Consider the following 23,056-nt stretch of genomic DNA (forward strand, 5'->3'; position numbering starts at 1 on the left):
CCCCTAAAAATAATTCCATCTTCAAAATCTACTGCCACTGCAGTATTTTTAGTGTTTTAAACATTTTCATATAGACAACTACTTTTCTTAGAAAAAAACCAGAATACTTGTCCAGTGCATCAGCTCAACGCTGAAAACCTGCAGGAACAGAACACAGAACATACTTTGTTTTTTTCCTGATTTCCTCCACCAGCTGTTTAATGTGATCCTCCATAAACTCCATCTTCTCATTTTTTCGAGCATGTGCCTTCTGCAGCCTCAGTATTCTTTCAACCAAGACAGCCTTGTCCACCTCTGGGAAGCTGTCCACAGCAGAGCCCGTGTTCTCAGGCGAGCGATCCTCGTTGCTGCTCCGCGCGTTCAGGGACCCTGCCAACACAGCGGGTTTTGTAAAAACTCCCTCAGATCTTACATCAGGTGAAGTGCCCCCAGGAGAACTGTGCATGCCCTCACCACCTGTCAGGAGCTGAGGATACTTTCCCCAGGATGCCAGTTTCCCTTTATGTTAGTGGGGTTCTCTCTAAAGGATCCTTACAGCGTTTAAATGTGACATGCTGGGACAGCAGTGCAGTCCCCTCCTGTGGGTGCACTGCCTTTGGTGTAAGTGTGCTCCCTTCAGGAATGCTTATTCCCACTTAAACACCTTCATGTTTGTTTACTTTGCACAGGACTGAGCTGATTTTAAATGTGCATTTTGGAGTAAACTAAAATTACAATACAATGAAAACAGTATAGACTCACAGAAGCCCTACATATTAAACACTCTGCAGCACTGGTCACTTAGAGCTTGCAGTATTTTCTTTACTTCCTGCTGTTCTTTCTAAGCATTTGCCTCTCTCACACAGAGATTACAGGACATCTGGACAGAACTAACCTAACTTAAAACCCAAAGATATCGAGGAAAGCAACATGCTGCTTCCAGTGCTAAAGATCACTCCTTTAGCTCTAACTGGATAGAAAGTAATGAATATTACATAAACCCACTGAGGTCTCTAATGATGCTAATTGATTTCTCATTTGCACACTTGCAACTGTCAATAGGGCAATTAAACAATGTGGGAAGCCACTGCTCATTTTTATTTTGCCTCTGGCAGCATGTAAAAGGGTCCTTTGTAAACTGGAGTCCTCTTGAGCTTTCTCCAAACATAAAAGCAACGAAGTAAGAAAGGCAGGTACTTAAAAAGAACCAAAATATATAAACATCATAAACATTAGACTTTAACCTCATAATAGGCACCTACAACTGCAGTCAGTCAAGTGCATTTTGGTGCTTAGAGGCTATTTTGTCAGTTTTAATGGGAGCCTGCCCACACACTGCATATGCACAAACCACATAAAGAGCAAGCACACTGTGGCAACCTTGTTAAGACTGAAGGGCTGTTTGGCAGCCCTGCTATGTGCTCCATTACCTGATGAACTGGAACGGCTCCCCATGCTGCTGACTTCTTTGTCATAATTACCATTTTCCATCTGATCCAATTTCCTCCGTGCTAGAAGTATTAACAAAATGATGATTACCAATAGCAGAGTAAGAACTAAAAATTACAGTGTTACCCAACATACAGAACCTTTAATCATCTGCACTAATTTAACATGACGTGACAACTGAAAATAAAACCCCAACAGCTTCCTACCTCCCTCTGGCCCCAGCCATGAAGTGCCTGGATGTAACACCCACCACGATCCCTACACACCGCTGTAGCTGTCAGCTGAAGGGGTAATGCCATATATAGGATTAACTGGGACCAGTAAGACTTCCATTTGATTTTACTTTTGATTAGGTCTGCCCTGTAAATTATGACAGATGCTGGCAAACTCTCTTCCAGCATCTCCTAAGCGTTCCACTACTGCAGTACTTGTGCCAGAAGCACCACTCACTCACTAGGGATCAAGAGGGAAAGCGCACAGCTGTTCTTATATGCACAAAAAGGGACACGGAACTTGTCTTGCACAGTGCCAATAGGATCTCTTATTTCAAACACACTTAAACACATTTCATTATCTTCAAATCTATTTGCATTCAGAGTGTATGCATTGTTGGGTATTTGATGACTTCTATTTGTAGACAAAATCAGTCATCAGTCTCTCCATATCCAGCTTTAAAAACTGAAGAGTTCTGTTTAATGTACTGAAAAAATAACTGTCACCAGCAATTCCTGATACAGTCAGCAACTGGGAAACTTCTGGCAACTTCTGAATATACTCCTACACAGACCAGGATCCATATACACCTACAGTGACATTTCAGTAGTCAGATACATCATAACAAAGACTAAGCTCTTTAGAAGTAAATATTCATTTCATGTCTAAGCCCACTTCAAAAGTTACATTTTAGACTGAAAATTAACACAAAGGCCTGTAACTGCAGTTTCCACAAGGTCCAGCTTGCTCTCCCTCCTTGCCTTCAGGGACAGGGAGAGCTTGAAGGCTGACACTCAAGCACTGAGCACTCACAGACAGGACCTGAGTCTCTACCAGACACTGAAGGGGTTGACTCAGAAGTGAAAAGAATCTCCACCTAGCTGAAGCTGTTTTGTGAGGTCCTTCAGGTTTGCCGCGTGCTTGCGCTTCTGGGTAGCCAGGTCATCCTTCAGTTCATCCACGCGGGTCTTCAGCGCTGACACTTCCTCCTGCTCTGAGGCCAGCTGAGCCTGCAGGGTCTCAACCTCTGACCTTCGCTGATCCTCCTCCTTCTGTAACCTGATGGACTGAAATTGGGATTTCATTTTCAGTCATGCACAAAAAACGTTCTAGCCTAATCATAGCGCATGCTCAACATCCCTAAATATGCTCTTCACCTGGGAATCATTCACTTTACATTTATTATTTAGGATGCACACTAGCACTTCACATGAATAGTAAGATTCCTCAACTACCTCCAAAACTTCTACATGATACAGTATAAAGTCACATTACCTTTCATGACACTAAGTTTATTAAAAATGACATTTATCTCATAGTACAAACAGCACCTGAGGAACAGTTTACAGTAATAAATTTCACAGGCAAATTAGAACCTTTTGTCTGTTTCAATTACAGCTGCACAGAGAACAACTCTCTGTTGCCAAAAAACCACAAAGAGCAACACAGTGACACCTCCTCATTCCAGTGCAGTGTGCCTCAGGATTTCTTTCAGCTAGGGAACATGAGGTGTTCATGTCCCACCACTACTAATGGCAAACTCAAGGAGAAACTGCAGTCAGGTGAGTGAAGGTACAGGATGGTATTCATGTGCTACATCTTTATCTGCATCAGACATCTTACTAGAGCAAAAACAAGCTTCCCACTGTACTCACCAGATCATCTTTAGTCTGCTGAACACACTCCAGCTGATTCTGCAGCTCTCTTTCACTGTAAGAAAGCTTATCCAACTGGCTCTGTAAGGAATTGTTTTCAGACTGAAGCTGTGCATTCTTACTGGTTAATTTCTCAGTGAATACCAATAGCTCAGATTCTCTTTTCCGACTACCTTCAATGTCCTTCTGAAGATCAGCAACCAGAGAATTGAAACCATCTGTTTCTTCCTTTAGAGCATTGATTTCTTGTTCATCTCTGTCAAAACAATTGTATCTCATTAGCAATAACCTGAGCCTGAAGTTATGAAGCTTTACTGCAATAAAAGCATTCAGGTCAAGCCCAAATAAGGCAGGGGAACAATTCATGACCCTGGGGGATCTGTTAGTCACTGGATCATTTTAAATGTCAAGGGAGTTTCCACTTGGTTTCATGACATGCTACGGTGCTGAAATGACAGATTTCCGCATCCCACAGAGGACACAGGCATTAGCTCCTCAAGGAAGGCCATCTCTCCATTTCTCCACATGACCTTCAGATCAGGGTACAAACAAAACCCTCAAAACTAGACCTGGTAGGTAAGAGGAATGTTTGCAAACCCAGCCAAGGTGGGGTAAGAGGCAAATCTGTAAGAGGCCTTATCTTTAAGAGACAGGGAAATATTCCAGTTTGGATTTCTCTAGGACACCAGTACGGTGATTTCTGACATCCTTACCCAAGCCCTGCAGCTCTGAATCAAAGTGCCTGTCTTACTCCACTAGTCCTCCCCCAAAAACCAAGTCCTCCCCCTCTAGAAAACAAGTTTTTAATTCTACTGAAAGACTCACATTAGGAGACCTTTGATCTATCACATCCAATCCATCTCAGTGAAAAATGCTGTGTCTTCAGTTATCATTAACATTATACAGAAAGTGTTTGAAATTAATTGCAAAATTAAATAGCTGTTAAAAATGTTACAGACTAAAAACATCCCTCTTATTTGCTCTTGCAGTATTAGTTCATTACTTCTTCAATCATAAGATTTTATACGTCTTTTCCAAAACTTTACTTTCTAACATCAGCAGAAAAAAAACCTCACCTTTCTTGCAGGGAGTATGTATATTCAAATTTAAAAATAAAATTAAAATTACACAACGCAAGAGCACACATCTCATTTAATTTCCTGACAGACAGGGTAATTATGAGGAGGACCAATTCACTTTCAATCAACAATCCTGTAATGATTTGTTTATCCAAGAAGAGCCAAGACCCAGTCATTTGTGCTGCAAAATATCTCACCTGTAGCTCCCATTTAAAAATATGTGCCAGAAGGGTATGTTTGTATTTTATATTTCCAAATATGTTGTTTCCTTATGACATGAGAAATCTGTGCCTAGCAGTCAGGGTTGGATCAGACAAAATTAAAGGTTTAGACCATTCTAAAAGAGATGTGTAGCTTATCCTTATAAATTTGCAAATGAAGGACAGCAAGGAGCACCGGAGGTGATCAGTACCCAGATCAGCCATGAAGTTCTTCCCAGTATTCAACCTAAAATCATATTCCTCCAGTGAACAAAGATAGCTGAATGTTCATTTTATAATATAGCCTTTATACGTATCAGGATGTCTGCCTTGAAATTGAAATAAAAGACAATATGGAATTTGATGAAGGGATAATAAATGTTGTATGGGAAGGATACTGAAAAAGAAAATTCAAATTGAATAGTAACGAGACATATTTAAGCATGTCTCAATTACTGAGAGGAAAAGATAAGTGGAAACACACATTTGTAGTTTCACACTTTGATCACATCCACTTTAATTCCATTTGGCAAGATTCCAAGTGAAAAATATCTATTACTGATCCAGGTGTAGGCTCCAGCAGTTTCCCTGGAAAGGCTGATGACACCACGGTGACCAGCACACAGCAAATGGAAAATGTTTGATTTGCTAAACCCTGAAGAAAGCCTATAACTACAGAAATAATTTTCAATGATAAATAAGAACTGTTTATCAGCATGAGAGGGACAGAAACATGGGTGGTTCTGCCTATCTGACATTCCTCTAACTCCATCTATGCAACACCACTGGAACCAGAGAGTGGCCAGCAACTGTATATCCCAGTCCATATGTACCCCACAGACACAGGAACATGCTCAGACACTCCTGGATCCTGCATGAGCCTCGCCCTCCCCTGAGATTATTTCCCCCACATTCTTAAATGAGCAAAATTCAACACTGCAGAATGAATTCCAGTCCATTAGAAAGAAAAGTGCCCCATACTGCCTGCATACAGCATCTGCCAAGTAAGTAAAATTCTTTTCATTAAGTACTTCCATTCATCCATCACAATTTGAAAGCAATTAATCTTTCCAGTTTAATTGTTCCCCTCCATCTTTCAACAAAACAAGCACTGAGCAGACACCTAGAAGACAATTTCCTGTAGAGTATGCTGGAAATCAGGCTCTTGTTATTCTAATTATGAGACACACCAAATTAGATTTACCAGTCTCAATCCCCTTGTTTTTTAAGAGGCTACCAAGGTTATCTTCAATATTAGTAACACTGATTTAAATCAGGACAGGCATTCCTCAAATTGCAATACATTTAAAGCATCAATAACTTCAATAAAACAAACCCTTCTACATCTCAGATAATCTTTTAAATCATTACTCAAAGTGCACAGCTGTACCTCTGATGTTGATCCTGTAGCTGATCTACAGTTTTGACTCTGTCCAGCAAATTCTGAATTTCACTTTTCTGTCTGTTTATTATTTCTTTATACTTGGACAGCTCATCCTCTGTTCTTAAGCGCTCATCCTCTAGACACTTCACCTAAATGGAAAAAAAGAATAAAACCAGAAACTATTTAGTTTCACAAACTTCAGAGCTGAATTATTCTGATCATATGTCTAGACAGTTGTACAAAGCTCATGGGTTCATTTTTCAGTGGTTCCAAGCAACTTAGAACAATATCCCGAAGTATTTCAGAGCAAATAGAGTCAGAAAAAACAAACAAGAAATTCAACAAGTGTGCTTAGCATAAGTTTTGTCCAAAGGCTCAAACTTTATCAGCCTAATGGATCAGGGTCCACAGATATGATGTTACCCCAGTTACCAAGGCAACTCCTTACTATGTCTTCCTCCCTTTTTCCACAGTGCTATTGAGCTGCTCTACAGACTGTCCACAAGTTATGGACAGCAAAACATCCTTACCAGAGCTCCAAACTCATTTCACAGGTAGGAGAAGCATACAAGTATTTTGCTTATACTAAATTTAGAAAATTTAAATTATTTGCAGCATTACAAATTTAAAATTATTCTTAACTTTTCAGCCAAATGAGATGCACACCATGAAGCGAAACACTGTTGTGTTACAGATCAGCTCATACTCCTTGAAAAAAAGGCTATCCAGAGCCAACAATTAGGTATCCTTTCCAGCCTCATGCCAGCCAATCTCTAACCACACTACTTATTCCCAAAGAAGTAAAAGTACAATTAGGAATCGAATGTATTCTTGTTCCAAAACCCCAGCACTGCGCTTTCAGCTCCACTCCAATCAGCACATCTTACCTTTGTTCTCAGTGTTCGAAGCTCATCCATGCCTTCCTTAAATGTTCTCTTCAAGTCTTCCAGTTCTTTTATTTTTGCATGATGCACCTGTTTAGAGGGTTAAAAGCTCATTGAGAAAACTAAATGTACAGTGGCACCTCAAAAAAAAAAAAAAAAAAAAAAAAAAAAAAAAAAGGAATCTAGGCCAATACAGGCCACCACAGCAGCTGAGAGAGCTTGAGGCAGAACAAGTACCCTAAAGCTTGGTTTACTTCTTCAGAAAGGAAAGCAAAACCTCAAAGCTTCTTTATTCTCAGGAGAACTGAGAAAACTGAGACTGCACACTCTGGTTTCAGGTACACAAATCTATGGCACAACAGGCCCTAGGAAAGCTTTGAGGAAACTGGCACTTGGTCACCTCTGAGGATGGCATGTGCACAGATGAGCTGTGAGCAGATACAGCATCATTAGAGAATTTCCCTTTGGGGCTAGTAAATCTCTACAAAGAACAGAGGTTGGTCCCTGTCTCACTTTCCCACGTATGTGGGCAAAATACTGGTCAGAGAAAGGCCTGACTCAGTTGAATTTGTTCTTTTACTTACAGCAGCATTCATGTTTACAGATGAAAGAGAAGTTATTTCACCTTCACTGTATCATATTTTCCCCCTAACTTTGTTTTTAAAATGTGAATCCAAGGCAATTCCTGAAGACATCCTCCAAAAAAGCAGTGCTGGAGGGCAGACACCTGGGATTTAGTATTAGACCACAAAACCAGACAAAACCCAAAGAATCAGGCATAAATGTAAGCACCTTAAAATAAGACTCTTAAAATTATAATCTCATGGAATTCTTAACCACGAAGTGGACACCACACGTTTACCTCTAGGTGATCAGACTTCTCCTGAATTTGTTTCTCTAGTTCTCCTTTAGTTACCCGGAATTTTGCATCCAATTCATTAGATTTGATTTCTTCTGACTCCTAAAAGAATTGAAGAAATATAAGTAGAGTTTTAGAGTTTTATGTTTCCCTTTCTATTCTATGACTGTACAGACAGCTTTTCACATCACTGAGTCTTTCCTGTAAGTACATCTCTGATAATCCTGACCGTGCCAAGAAAGACTCCCATGCTGCACGCCAATCAAGATAAACATTTTCTCTTTTATTTAACAACTTTCCAGTAAAGCAAAAAAACAGTCACTATTCATCTCAGCTTTGGAGATCACACAGGAGAATTCTTCCCTGCTACAGCTTAAGCTAGAAAGAAATTAAAAAGGAGACTCGAGCACTAAACAATAATTTGACTTCTTGAGAAAATGTGCCTACTTGATAGGATTTTATCATTTCTTGACAGTTTTTCCTTATCTGATCTCCTTCTTCTTTTGCTTCAGTTAATTTTGTCATTGCATCTTTGAGGCGATCTTTGGTTTCCTACAAAAATAGTAATTAAAAGAATGGGTTAAGCCTAGTAAAACCCATTTACTTAACTTCATCTAAAAAGCACATTTCTCATAATAAAACTTCCTTTTCAGTCTGAAAAGAATTAACAAAACAAAAGTTCCAACACGACTTTTCCCATTGCTTCCATTCAACTGTTACTTTATATAATTCCATTTGACCCAACATTGAAGGATCTCTTCTGTATGTGCCGTGCACACTTTTAGACAGCAGATTTAACTCTATCACTTAAAAACAAAGTTATTTCAAACAAATAACCCCTCAAAAAACAAACCTAACAACAAATTAAAATTTGATGACCAAGTTAAAGAGAATCCCCTTTCACATCCTTTCAAGATTTCTATTTCAGTATCACCATTTGAGAGCACTATTCTAACTTTTGCTGCAAGTGTTCAAATTACACAGAAATTTGCACATTAGCACATTAGAAACAGTACATAAAAAGTAAATACTATAACAACTACATTACCCTGACTATATTTTCATGTAATGATATCAGCCCCACTTCACCCACCTTGTGTGAATCCATTTCTGTTTTCAGTTTGTTCTGAGCCCATTTTACTTTGATAACATGAGAATTGATTTCTTCTTTCAATTTTTCTATTTCTCTGTTGAGTCGAGTGGCTTCACCATCCTGAGAAAATTTCACAGGTTTTTTTATAGAATTAAATGATCCAGTGTTTCTACAACAAAACTCCTGTCCTGTTATCGAGTTGGTTTTTTTCTTTATGTCTGGGTTTTGCAAAATCATGCACATATATCACAATGCCCAATAATGCTTTAATCCAGTGGGGAAAAAAACCCCAAAAAACAATAGTGTTGTGGTTTGAATAGGAAGGTAAGGTTGCATTACTGTTACTATATGGTCATTTTCAATATCTGTGAAAAGACAAAGCACCACAGAGGTGATTTTTGTTTCAGAATCGTAATTTCTAGTCATTTATTAATTTTTGGATCTTCCACATGAAATAGAATTGTAAAGCGCAGCTGTGAAGAACAATACAACAAGATTCAGATTAATAATAATCTCTTACTGCTTTCTAAAAAGGAGTGGTAAAATTTTGGATGAAAAATTCTATTGCTCTATTATCAATTTTTAGAAGTACAAAAGAGAAAATGCAGAGTGAAACCACAGAAAAACAACAAAAAGACTGCAATAATTTAATGCCATTGCAGCCTTTAAAAAAATACGAAGCTAGAAATTACTTCAAAATCTAGACTTCTGCAACAAGCTGTCTTCCCAATTTTGTTAAAAAAAAAAAAAAAATTAAAAAAATCCCTCATGTTTCACAAACTAATATTCAGGGAAATATTAAAAGGAACTTCAAAAAGATTGCAATGAGAACTGAGTTACTTTTTCCCCTTCCCTTGGAAGAAAGGCACTTTCACAGCTGTGCAGCAAAAACCTGGATGAGAACAGCTTTCTTTTACCAAGTACAACAGCGAACAAGTGATACAGTTGTTTTGGCAGTGCTTTTAATCAAGTCACACAGCTTTACTTGGAGTACCTTAGCTTCATAGAGCTGATGCAATCTTCCTTTTTCCTGAGAAAGCTGTTTGATTTTATTTGTAAGCTTTTCTATTTCTTTGTTTGCATCTCTCAGTCTCCTCTCAAGCACCTCCTTTTCCTTTCGAAGGTCGAGTGACTCCTTCTCCCCGCGGACGTATTTCATCACCATCGTCTCCTTTTCATGGCGAGCTTCCTCACATTTCTTGTTTGCCTTGAAAAAAATCAAAACACAATGAATCAAACCCTGTATCTCATAATAAACTGGATATTTTTAATATTGCAGTAGAGTAGCATGCAGTAGATGTTCACCGATGAACATCTTAAATGAGTTATCAATACATTAGTAATTTCTTTAGAAAGAATGAAGTACAAATTTTAGGAACAAAATGATTTTGCAAATACTCAGTACTGGTACTTTGTCTTACTTCATCCACATGCCAACTGCACAATCATTACCCAGTGGCTTATTTTTCAGCTGGCTCCCTTTCAGTGGCTTACTTTACAGATTTCCCCCCAGCCAGCACTAACAAGTTCTGCTTCAAATTAGAAAAAAACAAGAGTAAAATTAAGACACTGAGATTTAGAATACATGCAACAGAGAAAATACTTGGCATAATACGATACTAAAACGGTAAAAGGAAATACCAGTTTTCAGTAATACATAAAGACAAAATAAGAGCTTTGTGCTGGAATTGAAAAAAAATATTAATTTTCTGACAGCCTGTCTGAAAAAAGCTACTGCCAGCTTTTAGCTCCTTTTGAATCAAGTTCAGCTAACAGGTAAAGAAAATGAGATTTCCTTAAGGGCTGAATTCAGTACATATAAAAATAGGTATTTTTTAAAAGAGGTATCAGGCACTCTGAAGTGTTAACAGCTATTTGGAAATTCACTGCTGACAGTTATCAAAAATGCCTATATAACTGCACACTAGAAATTTTGAAAATTTTGTCTTACGTAGCAATCCAGTATGCTTCCTACAAGAACCAAGTTTGTTCAATAATGTAGATGTTCAACAGTTAAAGTTTTTCCATTATTACCTGCTCCATTCGAAAGGCCATCTCTTTATGCAACTGCTGAATAGTATTTTTGGCTGCTGCATCTTGAGTTACAAGTCTGTCTTTGCCAGCTTTCACTTCTTTATTAAGCTCTTCTATTCTTGCTTCCAGCTAAAACATAACATCACGATATAATTATAGCGAAAATAACTCTTTGATCGTGCTTTACACAGGCAGGCATATTTCACACAAAATTAGATGCTTCAACAGATATTTACCTGTATTTTACACTTGTCAAGCTGCAACCACCCATATCAACATCTAGCTTTGCATGACTAGTAAAAGCATGAAAGATGTCAATTCTCATCTTCAGTGAGACTGAAGATGTTTCGAAACAAGTAAAACACAAGGCACAGTGATTTACTACACAAAAAACCAGACTGACAGCAAGTGCCAGAGCAGAGCTGGCTGCTATCTGAGGTTGCTTCACCTTCCACCCTTTTGTCCCTACCCTTGTGCCATAGCCTTCACCATGCCAGCAAAGCAGCCATGCATCCACACTGAATCAGAATTAATTCATTGAAAAATCACTCAGCAAATAAAGATGAGCTTAGTCATCGTGCTGGCACCTTTTTTAGCCACTTAGGGAACCAAGTCAGAGTCCTGATGCAGCTGAAGAATAATCCCCAGTGTTAAGTGGAACATTTCCCAGAGTGTGTTCCCTGCCAAGTCATGCAAGTCCAGCAGGAGCAGCGCGGTGGCTGCAGAGGCTGCGACGCTGCCCAAACGTTGTTCTAATTGTGCCTCAGGATTCTCCTCTTGTCCCAGGGGAAAGCCAACTCACCCACGTTAGGGGGTTTTGTTTGCTTCGGGGGAGAAGGGGCAGGATCTCAGGGTGGGTACTGTAAATTCTGTGCAATCCCAAGTTGCTGTGTAGGAAGCAAGAACCACCTAATTTGCTTCTGTTACCATACCATGACTTGACCACACTCTGCATTTGCTCTGCAAATGCATCATTTGCCAGAGGAAAAGCTTCACATGTACAAGCAGGCAGGTACAGTTTGTTTAGAGCTCTGAGTACAGCCAAGCTTTCATTTACATAGAAGTTAACATAAAGCACTAATAACAGAAATTCTAACAATCAAACACTACCATCACAAATGAAAAAATGTGTTTCACTTCAATGCCTCTTACAGCTCCAGGTGCTATCAACAGCCATATAAAACTATTACAGTGCAAAAGAATATTTTCTGAAATCGCTTGCAGGCATGTAGTATCACAAACACCCTCACAAATACTTTTTTTCAGATTGGAATAAAGCAATTGCTGGATGATAGAGCTTCATGAAATCATACATGACTCATGACAGAGCTACCATGGAAATACAGACAAGATACAAGGGAGCTGCTCACACTGGTTTATTCAGGCACAAGCAATTCCAGCTTGTAGCCTAAAAATAACACTTTTCAACTCAATTTTCAGTCACATCATGGATTTTCAAATATTCTCTGAAATCAACCATGAATATATGAATATGTTACAGGAATATATTCCTCTAGAACTTCAAGCCTGATACCCTGCTCTGTGAACAGATTTCTGTGTGATGCAAACACCAACAAAGAAACCCGACAACCAGGACAGTCACCAGCACTTGGACAAACAGAAATTAGTATTTTAAATGCTTCTCTTGTAAGATTTCCAAGCTATAACTGTAATCAGTTTATAAAGCTGGCCAGCCAGCTGCAGGGCCATCAGCAGAGAGCTGATAACAGACCAGCAGTGATACCTGGTGTGAAATCTTCTCCTCCCACACTAAAACCAGCCTACACCATGTACACACCATGGTCCTCTTTTGCCTGCTGTGGTTCTAACAAGCCCTTGAGCAAAGGCCTCTACTTACTACCTGCTACTTCCACAGCAGAGACTTCCAGATACAGAACACAATCCAGAAAATCAATTTATCCGCATTCCCTAAAGGCTTTTAGAAAATTTCTTGGAATACAAGAATAGATTTATCCTCTTAAAATGCTTAGGATAATAAGCATGGGCATTCCCACCTTCTCTGTGCTACCAGGGATGATGCCCTGTTCAACAGTGGCAACAGTGACATTATAGACAGGTGAAATACTAATCAGCACTTTTGGTTTGCTATCTGTACCTGTTTAATAATGCTGAGGTGCTGCTTTTCTGTTTCTGTTCGTTTTTTCAATTCATCTTTTAAGTTGTCCTTTTCTGAGCAAATTTCCAAAATCAGTTCCTGATGCTTTTTATTTTCTTTAATCAATCTGTAAAGAAAAAAAATTTAAAACCAAGGTACATCAGTACTGGGGATTTTTTTTGTTTAGGCTTGTTTTCAATATTGAGATACACAGGTTTTGCTCTTCAATCTGCAAGTTTTATTGGAAGCCAGAAACCCTAAAAAAATCCATGCAAGCCTTACAAGAAAAAAAAAGAAAAAGGAATAATGTTGTGCATGTGGAAGTTAACTCCAAAACAGCAAGCAGCAAGCTCCTTGTGAGGAAACTGCTTGTTTGCAGCATTTCAGGGTTGTTATGGTCCATAATGACAAGGGACATTTGGTAACCCTGTGAAACTACGAAACTGTAAATGTTAGTGATTTTAAAGTAATTTAAGACAGTAACTTCCAGTCAGTCTCACCAGTCATTTGTCTGAAAACATGGAGATTTTATTAATTTCATGGATTTCTCAGTATACCCATGGAAGCTCACAACCTGGTAAGAAACAGAATCCTGTTTTTTTAAGTCCTAAGTAGGTAATAAGTATGTGTGCCCATGCTCCTTGTAAAGTTCAATTTCTAGCAATAGTTCCAGTTCAGCTCTTTGAAGCCAACTCAGACCTAGATTGACATTCTAGGATAAAACTCAGAAGTTTAGAACATTATCAGAACTGCTGAATAAACAGTCTCAAATGTATTTACATGTTTGGAGATACTATTGCATGGTGGGTGTTTTTGGCCACTAATTGCATGAATTTGCAGGAGGCATGCATTTACCTGAAAAACACACTTAAATATCCCTTTATTCCTGCCCCTCTGTTGAAAAAAAAAAAAAAAGTCTCTGAACAAACTGGTCTCCTAAATTATAAGGAATTCAAAATCATCAGTTACAGGGAGTTTAGCACTTGTGAACTGCTTTTTAAATCTATTAATGAATATTCCAGGATTACAAATTCTTAATTCAGGCTACAGCTGCTCATGTATTTATTTAGATCACAGGAGACAACTGGGCTATTTCCAGAATGATGTTACAAGAAATTCTGCTGATCATAAAGTAAGGGACAAAACAAAGACAACCCAGAATGCCCTTTGGACCAAATACAAAATGTTCCACAGCAGTTTACACTCTTGACGTGAGTCCCCAAGTGTCAAATGGTTGCAGCTGGCCAAAAGGAAGAGAAATGTTTTTACATAAAGCCTTCTCTATGTATATGTAACATACACACATATAAAAACACTTGTCTCTTAGGAAGTAATTGGTCCATGGCTGAAAACACTGCCCTGCTCTGAGTTTACCAAGAATAAGTAAAACTCTTGACCTCATGATCTCCTGGAATTATCCCTCTCTACACACCCACCCCTTCAGATTCCCACTCCTCCTCTGTAACTTATGGATGTCTAACTGTGCATTCTCCAGCTTTCCTGTCATCAAGTGACCTTCCTCACATGGATGGTTCCCGTCAGAGGTTAACTGATGAAGTGCAAGAGAATACTTTCCCTACTGGGACTCTCTCCCTCTATCTGCTTTCCCTTCCTCTGATGTCCTCCTATATCATGGTATTGGAGAGCCTTATATGAAAAGTAGGACACTCATTTCTAGCTCTGCAAAAATGAACAAATATTAAGTTAGAGGCTACATTTTGTTAGCAAAAAAAAAAAAAAAAAAAGAAATTCTAAAGAGACAACAAAGTATTAAACACCAAGTAAGGGATCACTAAATCAAGCAATGAACTGGCTTTTGATGAACAGAAATATTCATGCCGAATACTGCCTGCTAGAACTATTAAGCCCAGTTCATTATAGCAACACTTAGAAGCCATGCAGTTCAGAAGTCCTTCTATAAAATGTGCAAAGAACAGTTTATCCATATATGACACTTCCAACTCAAACAATACTCTCATCTGAAAAACAGCTTTGCTGGATGATGACAAGAGATTGAATACTACTTGAAAAAGAAACAAGCAATTTTAAATATAAATAAAATGCCCATTGTGGGAGTTAGTACTTTCAAAGATATATTTCTCCACAGACACATATGGACTGAATGAATTCTGGACTATTTTTAAATCACCATTACTGCTGCAGTATTTAAGTAATTCTAGACATTGGCAAGCTATTCAATGACACAGTTGGCTATTCAGTTCCTGCCAAATCCTGCAAGAATTCAGACATCTAAGCACACACTTTTATTTACAAGTACATAGCACAAGTAAAAATGATTCCTCGTTTAAAAAACAATTTTAAAAAGCTCATTAACTATCATCATACCAACTCAAGACAACTTGCATCATACCAAAATGTTGTAAGCAGGTGCACACAACATGCAGCCAAAATTGTTCAGCACACACCTCCAACTGTGATGCACATACTCAAATACTCACTTTGTAATAGTTTGTTCTTGCTGCAAGTATTTATCTTGTACACATTTTTCAAACACAGCCAAGGCATGCTCACCCTTCTGCACACCATTGGGGAGCTTTGGTTCCTTCGAAAAATCCGCGGATAAGAGTTCAGACTCTATTTCCTTTAGCAAATCCTCCTGTGAGGAAGTCTGGTGTATTGTGGAAATCAGCTTCTTTGTGCAGTCTGTATCATAAGGGCTTTCTGAATAGATTTTATCACCTGATTTTTTCACAAAGTCAGATTCCTCCCTTAGATCCTGTAATATTTCCATTAATGATTGTTCTGTCTGGTTAGCTTTTGGATCCTGACGTTCAGGTTCTTCGCTAGGCAGGTGTTCTGGTTTTGTGGAGCCTTCCGCCTTTCTTTCACAGTGGGCACTGGCAGAGGAGTCTGTCCCTCCACACTGCTGCTGTCCTTCTGCTGCAGCCCCATTGCTGCCAACGCCAACAGCTGCTGCATCCTGATCTGAGGGCAACGAACTCAATTCCCTTTCCAAGACACCAGCATCACCTCCAGTGCAACTGATGCTTGGGCACTCCTCCATGCCAGGTGTTTTATCAGCCTTCTCATTATCTGGGGACTTGAAAGAGGCATCATCTGACACAATGACTGGCTCCAGTGTGCTCTGCATTTCCAGTAAATATTCCTCCACGATCTTCCTTTGGAAATCTAGATGGAGAATTCACATTACAACATATTATAGACAATATCAGAAGAGATTGAGATAGGGGAAATAAAGGCTACTAGAAAGTAAAATTCAAAGTGCAAAAATATTTAGATACGTTATACAGAGTTTGTTGATCTTTCAGTCCAAGTTCTAAGTAAATGCTCCAATACAAGTTTTTCTAAGAAAAGATGAGAAATCAGGGATAGCGAACAGGAAGCAGAGAGATAGTAAATGCCAAAGACAATAAAAAAGCGGAACTTTTTCAAATTAATAATTCTACCATTTAAACCCACAAAAATTCCAAGTAATCACTTCTAAAAAATACTTCATGACAATAAATAACCCCAAAAAATTAAGCACTCAGAGTCTGACAGCTTTCACTTCCCTACACATGATTTAAAAGCAACAATATGTTTTGACTTACTAATTTTTACAACACAAGGCGACTTCCTGGTCCAGCCAGAATATCCAATTTCTTTACTGTCATGTCCTCACTGAGCATCCATACAGCAAAATGCATCTGTACCCAGGAAACTAAGGGAAGGGGCTGGGGGAGGATGGGGGTGAGATTTTCTTTTCCCATCTGTTTTCAAGCAACCAAAAATCCCCCGTGGAAGAGCACAGATGGTCTGTGGCAGATCTGCTCTCTCAAACAGTAGCTTGCAGAGCAAGAACTTGAAAAGGTCAGTAGAAGCTCTCTAGAAGCACTAGTATACCATACTGAGATCCAAATAGCCAGAATAATTATGGAAGAGCCTGGGTATAATACTGTATCTTCTTTTTCAGGAAGCCCAGATGGTCCTGAAAAGACTACTGGCATTTTTAGCAAGCACAGGAAGCCCTTATTTCCATTAGGAGAAATTCATTACAGCAGTCCTAACTTTTATATTCAACCCCATCCTACTACCATGGATAATTTAGGCTGTTTATAAACAAGGCAAACTTTTCATTTATAAATTCAACTCCGCTATTCCAAGAGCTACCTCAAAGGAAGTGCTTACTTGCCACATCAAACTTGTTTCCATCTTTGCTTTCTGACTTGTTCAGCTCTCCCTTACACAGCCACGCCATCTGAGCCACTCAGGTACTTGCTCCACGCTCCTCCCTTTGCCTCAGCCTGCAAGGAAACCCTTTTGTGCTGTTTGGCTTCACTCCACTCCCCCAGCTCTGCCTTATTAACCAACACTTCCTACTGAGGCTCACATCGTTAAAACAGAGGGCTTTATGAGTCCCATTAGGCCTGTCACCAGTTGCTACCACTGTCACCTTTCACTGTTAGGCACAAAAAGCAGCTCCAGCCCAGCTCTTTCTACCAGGAAATACACAGAATGCCTCTGTGCCACAGAACTGAGCATTCAGCTGAGAGTGTGGAAGGGAACGTATCACAGCTGGGCAAGTCACAAATCAGCAAATGAGAATCACACATTTTTTAAGTAACAAGCAAACAATTTTTCCTTTTTTGGTTTCCAAGTGAAAAAAAAAAAAAAAAATCTTTAATGCTACAGCCTCTAACCCAGTACAAATCAGTAGGAACCAGAACATAAGTGCTAAGGGAGACGTACAAACCAATATAGAGATGGGGAATGACAGAGTCTATACAATGTGAAGAGGGTTCCCCATTCTACAAGCAGATCTTCTCTGGTATTAATAAAATCCCTGATTACCCTTTGCTTCAAAAGATTTATGTTTAGGTCAATGTTGGAACCTACAAATCTCACTGCTTGGTTGTGCAGCCCAAACAAATGCTCTTTTGGAACCCATCTACCTTTTGATAACTTCTGCTAGCAATCAAAGTTCACAATGTACTACTGTTACTCTCAAACAGGATAAACCCAGCTGACAGGCTCAATGTGAAAGGAAAAGTGAACATAACAGCAAGAAAAAGTATTGCTTGATAGCAGCAGAACACACTAGTTCCTACTTAATTAAAATGCTGTTAAAAGCCAATGTTTTCAGATTAGTGCACTTTAAACAATCAATAATCATAATGTGCAAATGATGCAGTTAAGATGCAAGAAAAATTCACATTCTAGTATCTGTTCCCTCTTGTCAAAAGTAGTTTATAATCCACACATTCAGCTGTAAAAGATACTGTGTTAGCATAAAGCTGAGGAACTGGGTTTTTTCTCTAGTAGTTACTCCAGTTCAAGTTTTTGATGATGCTTTCTCTGGAATGATCAGAGGGGTTTTTTTAAGCCTTTCTAAAAGTACCTTCTGAAGCGTTAGAGAACCTCTCATAATGTGCACTTATTTGATGTACTACTGCCTCAAACCTGCTTGTGACTGCCCAGCTGCTGCAGATCACCTTTACCACAAGAAAGGGAGTGGTAAAATCAAATACATGAAATTCCATGTTGGTGGTTACACGTAAAATTTCCAGTCCAGTCAGCAAACTGGAGGGTATTCATCTCCATATGGAAGCAACAAGTGAAAAACACAGCCCTCTTAGGAGAGTACATTAGGAAGGTCACTAAGTTTTCTTTTTATTGTGTTACTTCCTTCTGTAAATAATACTGTGAATTAGTATTACAAAGAGTAAGCTACATGGAAGCAGAAATACAATTATTTGCACAACTCAGTCACAGACAAAAAAAAAAAGGCCAGACTCCATATCCATAATAACTCAGTTGTTATTAATCATAAATAATATGTAGGTTTTATATCAAACACTTGAGGAATTTGAGTAATGATTATACAAATCAGTTAAAGCATGAAAAGTAAATTATGGTGATTCAGTGTTCCTCACAGTTGTACTTTAATTTTCAGTGGTACCTAGAATATAATTTACATTCAGTTTACAGTCTTTATGATTCCAATATACTGGATTTAGCTTTATCTGCCCAAATCTACCTGCATCTATCTATTACATACAGAGATTTTCCCCCCTATTGTCACTGAGTATTATTAGCTTTTACATTCTAATTATTAACTCTTAAACATAAATTAAATAACTGATCACAGGATCATAGTTTATTTTCACACCAGAAATGTGCAGACAAAGAACTCTTGTGGAGCAGCTGTCAATGCAAACTCAAACTGGTATTCAAATGTCTCTTGAATATTCAAAGTTTGTTCTGCCTATCTCAGGCAACTGAATATAACAGAGACTTCCTATATAACACCAGAGACAGAAAGCAGCAGCGATGTCACTAAAGAAAAGCCTCACAGTTTGTAAGCAAAACATTTTGTGTGATAAAAGAATCAACACTGCCAGTCTAGCAGTAGCCAATTGAGGTGAAACATGCTAATATTTGAGTGTTTCACATCAAACATACAAATCCATCAAGCTCCAGATAATAACTGGACACCACCTGATAGAAGCTCCATGCCTTTTCAGGTTTAATATCCATCTTGTATTACCCTACTCATCCTTACAAATTACTTTGTCAAAATCAGGGATGTACTAAGGTTATGTATACTGTATTATGGAAACAAAATAGTTTAGTGCCCCTTATGATGTCTTCAGAAGGCATCAAAAACAATCAAAAAAGGCCAATCTTGACTGAAGCATGTGAATTGGATAATGTAATGATATGCTTACACATCAAACAAGCACACAGTGTGTTGTGACAGCAAAGTGCTGGGTTCTTGCACTGTTTTGCAAAGCTTCTCCTTCAACCAGCTGCTCTGTTCCTTCCTTAGGCCTGACGATCACCTTGACAATAGGGCAGAAGTGTGATGTTTGTCTCACCCTGAAGTGTGAGTCCCTTCTGCTGCCTGGGCCACAGGAACTTCTCAAAGCAGCGCTCTGAGAGCTGCCCAGGCCAAGCCCGCTTGCCCACATGCCACGAATGACTGCCATCCAGCTAGGGCAGCATGTGAAACGCTGTCCCTGCCCTGTGACATCTCTGCAGCTGTGACAGAACTCTTTGCCGTGACTGGACTCATGTAACCGGTCTGACCAGTCGTGCTCCTCCGTTTCACAGCTCAGAATTAGCCTGACACTCAGCACACCTTCCCCATGCTCCTGTTCCACAGCAGAGGAGGCAGCTGGCTGTATCTTCCCCCAGTGCAGTGATACAAAGCCGTGCAAGCGGAAATACATCAGTTCAGATCCTGGTGATGAGAGCAGCAGGAATGAGGAACAGGAGCACAGTTCAGCCACGTTTGCAAAACACCTCCCTATACATCGGAAAACTGGCAGGTTGTACCCTTCAAAGCCAAAACTGCCTTTTTTTTAAACAGCCACTGTTTTTTCTCATCACAGATGTGCTCTTCAAAGATGCAAAGTGCATACACACTTTTCATCATTATTTACAAAACTAAGTTTAAATCTGCATCAGCACATATGATCTCCAAGTTCCAATATAACATCTAAAATGAGTAAGTAGTTAAATAGCTGGCACAGGACACACGACATTAAAGGCTGGTACTGGCAAGGGTTACAACTATTTATCACACTACTTAAACCAAGGTGTGCTTATCTGCTAAACTGCTGATAGCACAACCAACTGGAATCAGAGGCAGGGAGCAGACAGCCTGCCAATGGAGTGTGTGAACAGCACGCCAGCTTGTGAATACAAATGTCTCCCAGGTATGTCAGGGAATGCAAAGACAAAGGAAATAGCAATTTTAAAATTCGCTTTCTGCTACACACCAGAAACATCTTCTATTAACTGCTAACCAAATGATAAAAATATGAACAAATATAACAATGAGTCATTTAAGCTCTTCAAGGAAGTATCTGATACAGGGGAAGTATTGATTTTCCTGGGAGAACATCAAAAATCTCAATACACACTCCTGTAGCATGCCAACAAAAGGAATAAAAAAAATATCTCCTGTAGCTGCCTTCAGCAGTCCAGAGAAGCTTATGCTGTAACAGCAAATTCTCACTTCAGAGTCCATCCACTGGCACAGAGAAAAGCAGTTTCTGTAACACTCAGTCCTCCTCTTTCCTCTGCTGAAAGTATGAACACTCCTAACTTTTTAAGGAAGCTGTTGGCACCCTCATCCCTTGGCTGTTCATCCACTGTCCTAGTTGAAAACCCTTCCCACCATGGCAGTAATGCTAATTCTAATTAGGAACCCCAGCTCTAGCCTGCTATCCATTGAGTAGAGGCACGTGCTAAGGTTCAGGTATGTTTTAATTCAATATTATGCCATTTCAAACTGCCTGTCTTTTCAATCTTCCTATTGAATGCAAACGTGATTCTTTTAAATCCCTGACTTCAAAGGCCTTTCCTAATCAGATGCACTACTAATGCTAGCATTTAATTTCATAAAATGGATAGAATTTCACCCAAACTCACAATACTTACGTTGTAAATATTCGAGAAGGAGGAAATTACTTTGTTTCAGCCGATTTCAAAATACATGCTGATGTGATGACAGCTAAAGAAACACATCTATTGATAACTACAGGAAACTTTCACTGAGGTGTGGCTGTCTAGAAGACTTCTCTAACAAGGGGAAAAAAGAAAGTATGCCTTGTCACCTAGTAACTATCACAATGGGGCTTTTTACAACAAACAGATTAAAGAATGACAGAAGTTGTGTCCCTGGGGTGGTTTCATATGCAAAGTTAAGGTCAAGGTCCTGCGAAACAAAAATCACTGCTCCAAGAGAAAAAAAAACATATATATATATATTTACACGTCAATGCCTAGAAACACTGCAGAGAGAGGGGCAAAAAAGGTCAGGAAGGAATAATGCTTCACGGGTGTGTGCATATACAAAACCTTTTTCAACTCAGGATTGAAATGGAAGTGAAGAGCACTGAGATAACTCTAAGGCACAAAACCTTCTGAAAGGGGAGTAATAACAACTTAATACAGTAAATGTAGTTTACTGGACACCAGACACATTCAACTACATATTACATAATATAATGGCCAGCAACAGTCAATTATTTTAGCTCCTTTCAACAAGAAAGGGGTTTGCATCATCTTTGGGCAGATGTTTTCCACTGCTGGCTGTGCTCCTAAGACAGGCCTTGTAGCACAGTCACTGATGAAGAGGGAATCATCTACTCTACAAAAAAGTACACATGCAGTCCACAAAAATGTGAAAACGCAGTTCTCACATCAGCTCAGACCCAAAAAGGTTTTATAGGATATGAAACAAGCTCATCTTTAAACAGAAGAGCAAGGTAGCTTTCCTCTTTCCATTTCATATCAGTCACAGCAGAGGACTCAAATTTCCTTTAGTAATACACTAAAGTCTCAAAACTGCTCAAAGCTGCCACAGAGTTGTGATACATTTAAGAGAACAGGTGGGGGACAAGGACAGGAGTGATGCAGTGCTCCATCAGTCACAGGCAGGTGACGCCAACACTCAGCAGTGTCCTAAGTACCATGACATGGCCCGGCAAGAAGCTCAGTGACAGAAAAACCTGGTGACACCAACACACGCAGCCCAAGTTCCCAGAAGTACCTCCTGCTCTTATGTCACCTCAGGACTCGGGAGTTGCCTTGTCACTGTAGTGTGCGCTGTAAGCTTGCTAAGGAATGACTGCACACCTCTAAACAAAGTCCATGTATTTACAGGAAAAACCTAGCTAGAAAATAATGCCATTGAGCAATCATCTTTTAATACTGTAATTTGTGACCCATACTTCCTGGTTCTTTGTCAGGAACTGGATGATAACTCACAAAATTGCTGCTGTTACTCTTTATTTTGTTTTCCAATATGGCACATTCTGAAGATAAGCTCCACTGGAAATTCATCATAAAAATCCAAGCCAACATCCCTAAGCAGTAGTCTCTTCAAATGCTCTGTAACCTTCCAAATGCTCACTATCCTTCCACACTGCTTCTGGCTTCTGAACTCTGCAGTTCCGGTTTAGTGTCCAGTGTCAACAACCAGAAGAAGGGATGCTTGTCCTTTAGAGAGTTCCTTACAGAGACAGCCAGAAAAGGGGTTTATTCTTAACATCCTCAGACTCCCTGGTGAGAGCAATTAATGACTTCTTTTCCCTAGTACCACACCAAGAGACTGGGCAGTAACACACAGCTCAAATAA

At 39.3% G+C, this 23,056-nt stretch overlaps 1 protein-coding gene across 2 annotated transcripts in view; it reads right to left on the bottom strand.

Moving 5' to 3' along the window:
- The window catches only part of CCDC186 (coiled-coil domain containing 186), a 31,919-nt gene that overhangs the window by 2,223 nt on the left and 6,640 nt on the right, over window positions 1-23,056 (bottom strand). Inside the window, exons 1-14 of one of the 2 annotated variants that reach the window (XM_040071372.1) lie at window positions 17,095-17,192; window positions 15,405-16,095; window positions 12,946-13,072; window positions 10,830-10,958; window positions 9,790-10,002; window positions 8,796-8,915; window positions 8,150-8,254; window positions 7,706-7,804; window positions 6,847-6,933; window positions 5,966-6,108; window positions 3,297-3,552; window positions 2,519-2,708; window positions 1,410-1,490; window positions 165-369 (exon numbers count right to left, since the gene is read on the bottom strand). In XM_040071372.1, coding sequence (XP_039927306.1) covers window positions 165-369; window positions 1,410-1,490; window positions 2,519-2,708; window positions 3,297-3,552; window positions 5,966-6,108; window positions 6,847-6,933; window positions 7,706-7,804; window positions 8,150-8,254; window positions 8,796-8,915; window positions 9,790-10,002; window positions 10,830-10,958; window positions 12,946-13,072; window positions 15,405-16,095; window positions 17,095-17,164 — 2,516 coding nt within the window. In that variant the 5' untranslated portion in view covers window positions 17,165-17,192. Of the gene's footprint in view, window positions 1-164; window positions 370-1,409; window positions 1,491-2,518; window positions 2,709-3,296; window positions 3,553-5,965; window positions 6,109-6,846; window positions 6,934-7,705; window positions 7,805-8,149; window positions 8,255-8,795; window positions 8,916-9,789; window positions 10,003-10,829; window positions 10,959-12,945; window positions 13,073-15,404; window positions 16,096-17,094; window positions 17,193-23,056 lie in introns of those variants that run through there. The other variant, XM_040071373.2, reaches the window with a different exon arrangement.

Source organism: Hirundo rustica, chromosome 8, assembly GCF_015227805.2.
Source record: "Hirundo rustica isolate bHirRus1 chromosome 8, bHirRus1.pri.v3, whole genome shotgun sequence".
NCBI lineage: Eukaryota > Metazoa > Chordata > Aves > Passeriformes > Hirundinidae > Hirundo > Hirundo rustica.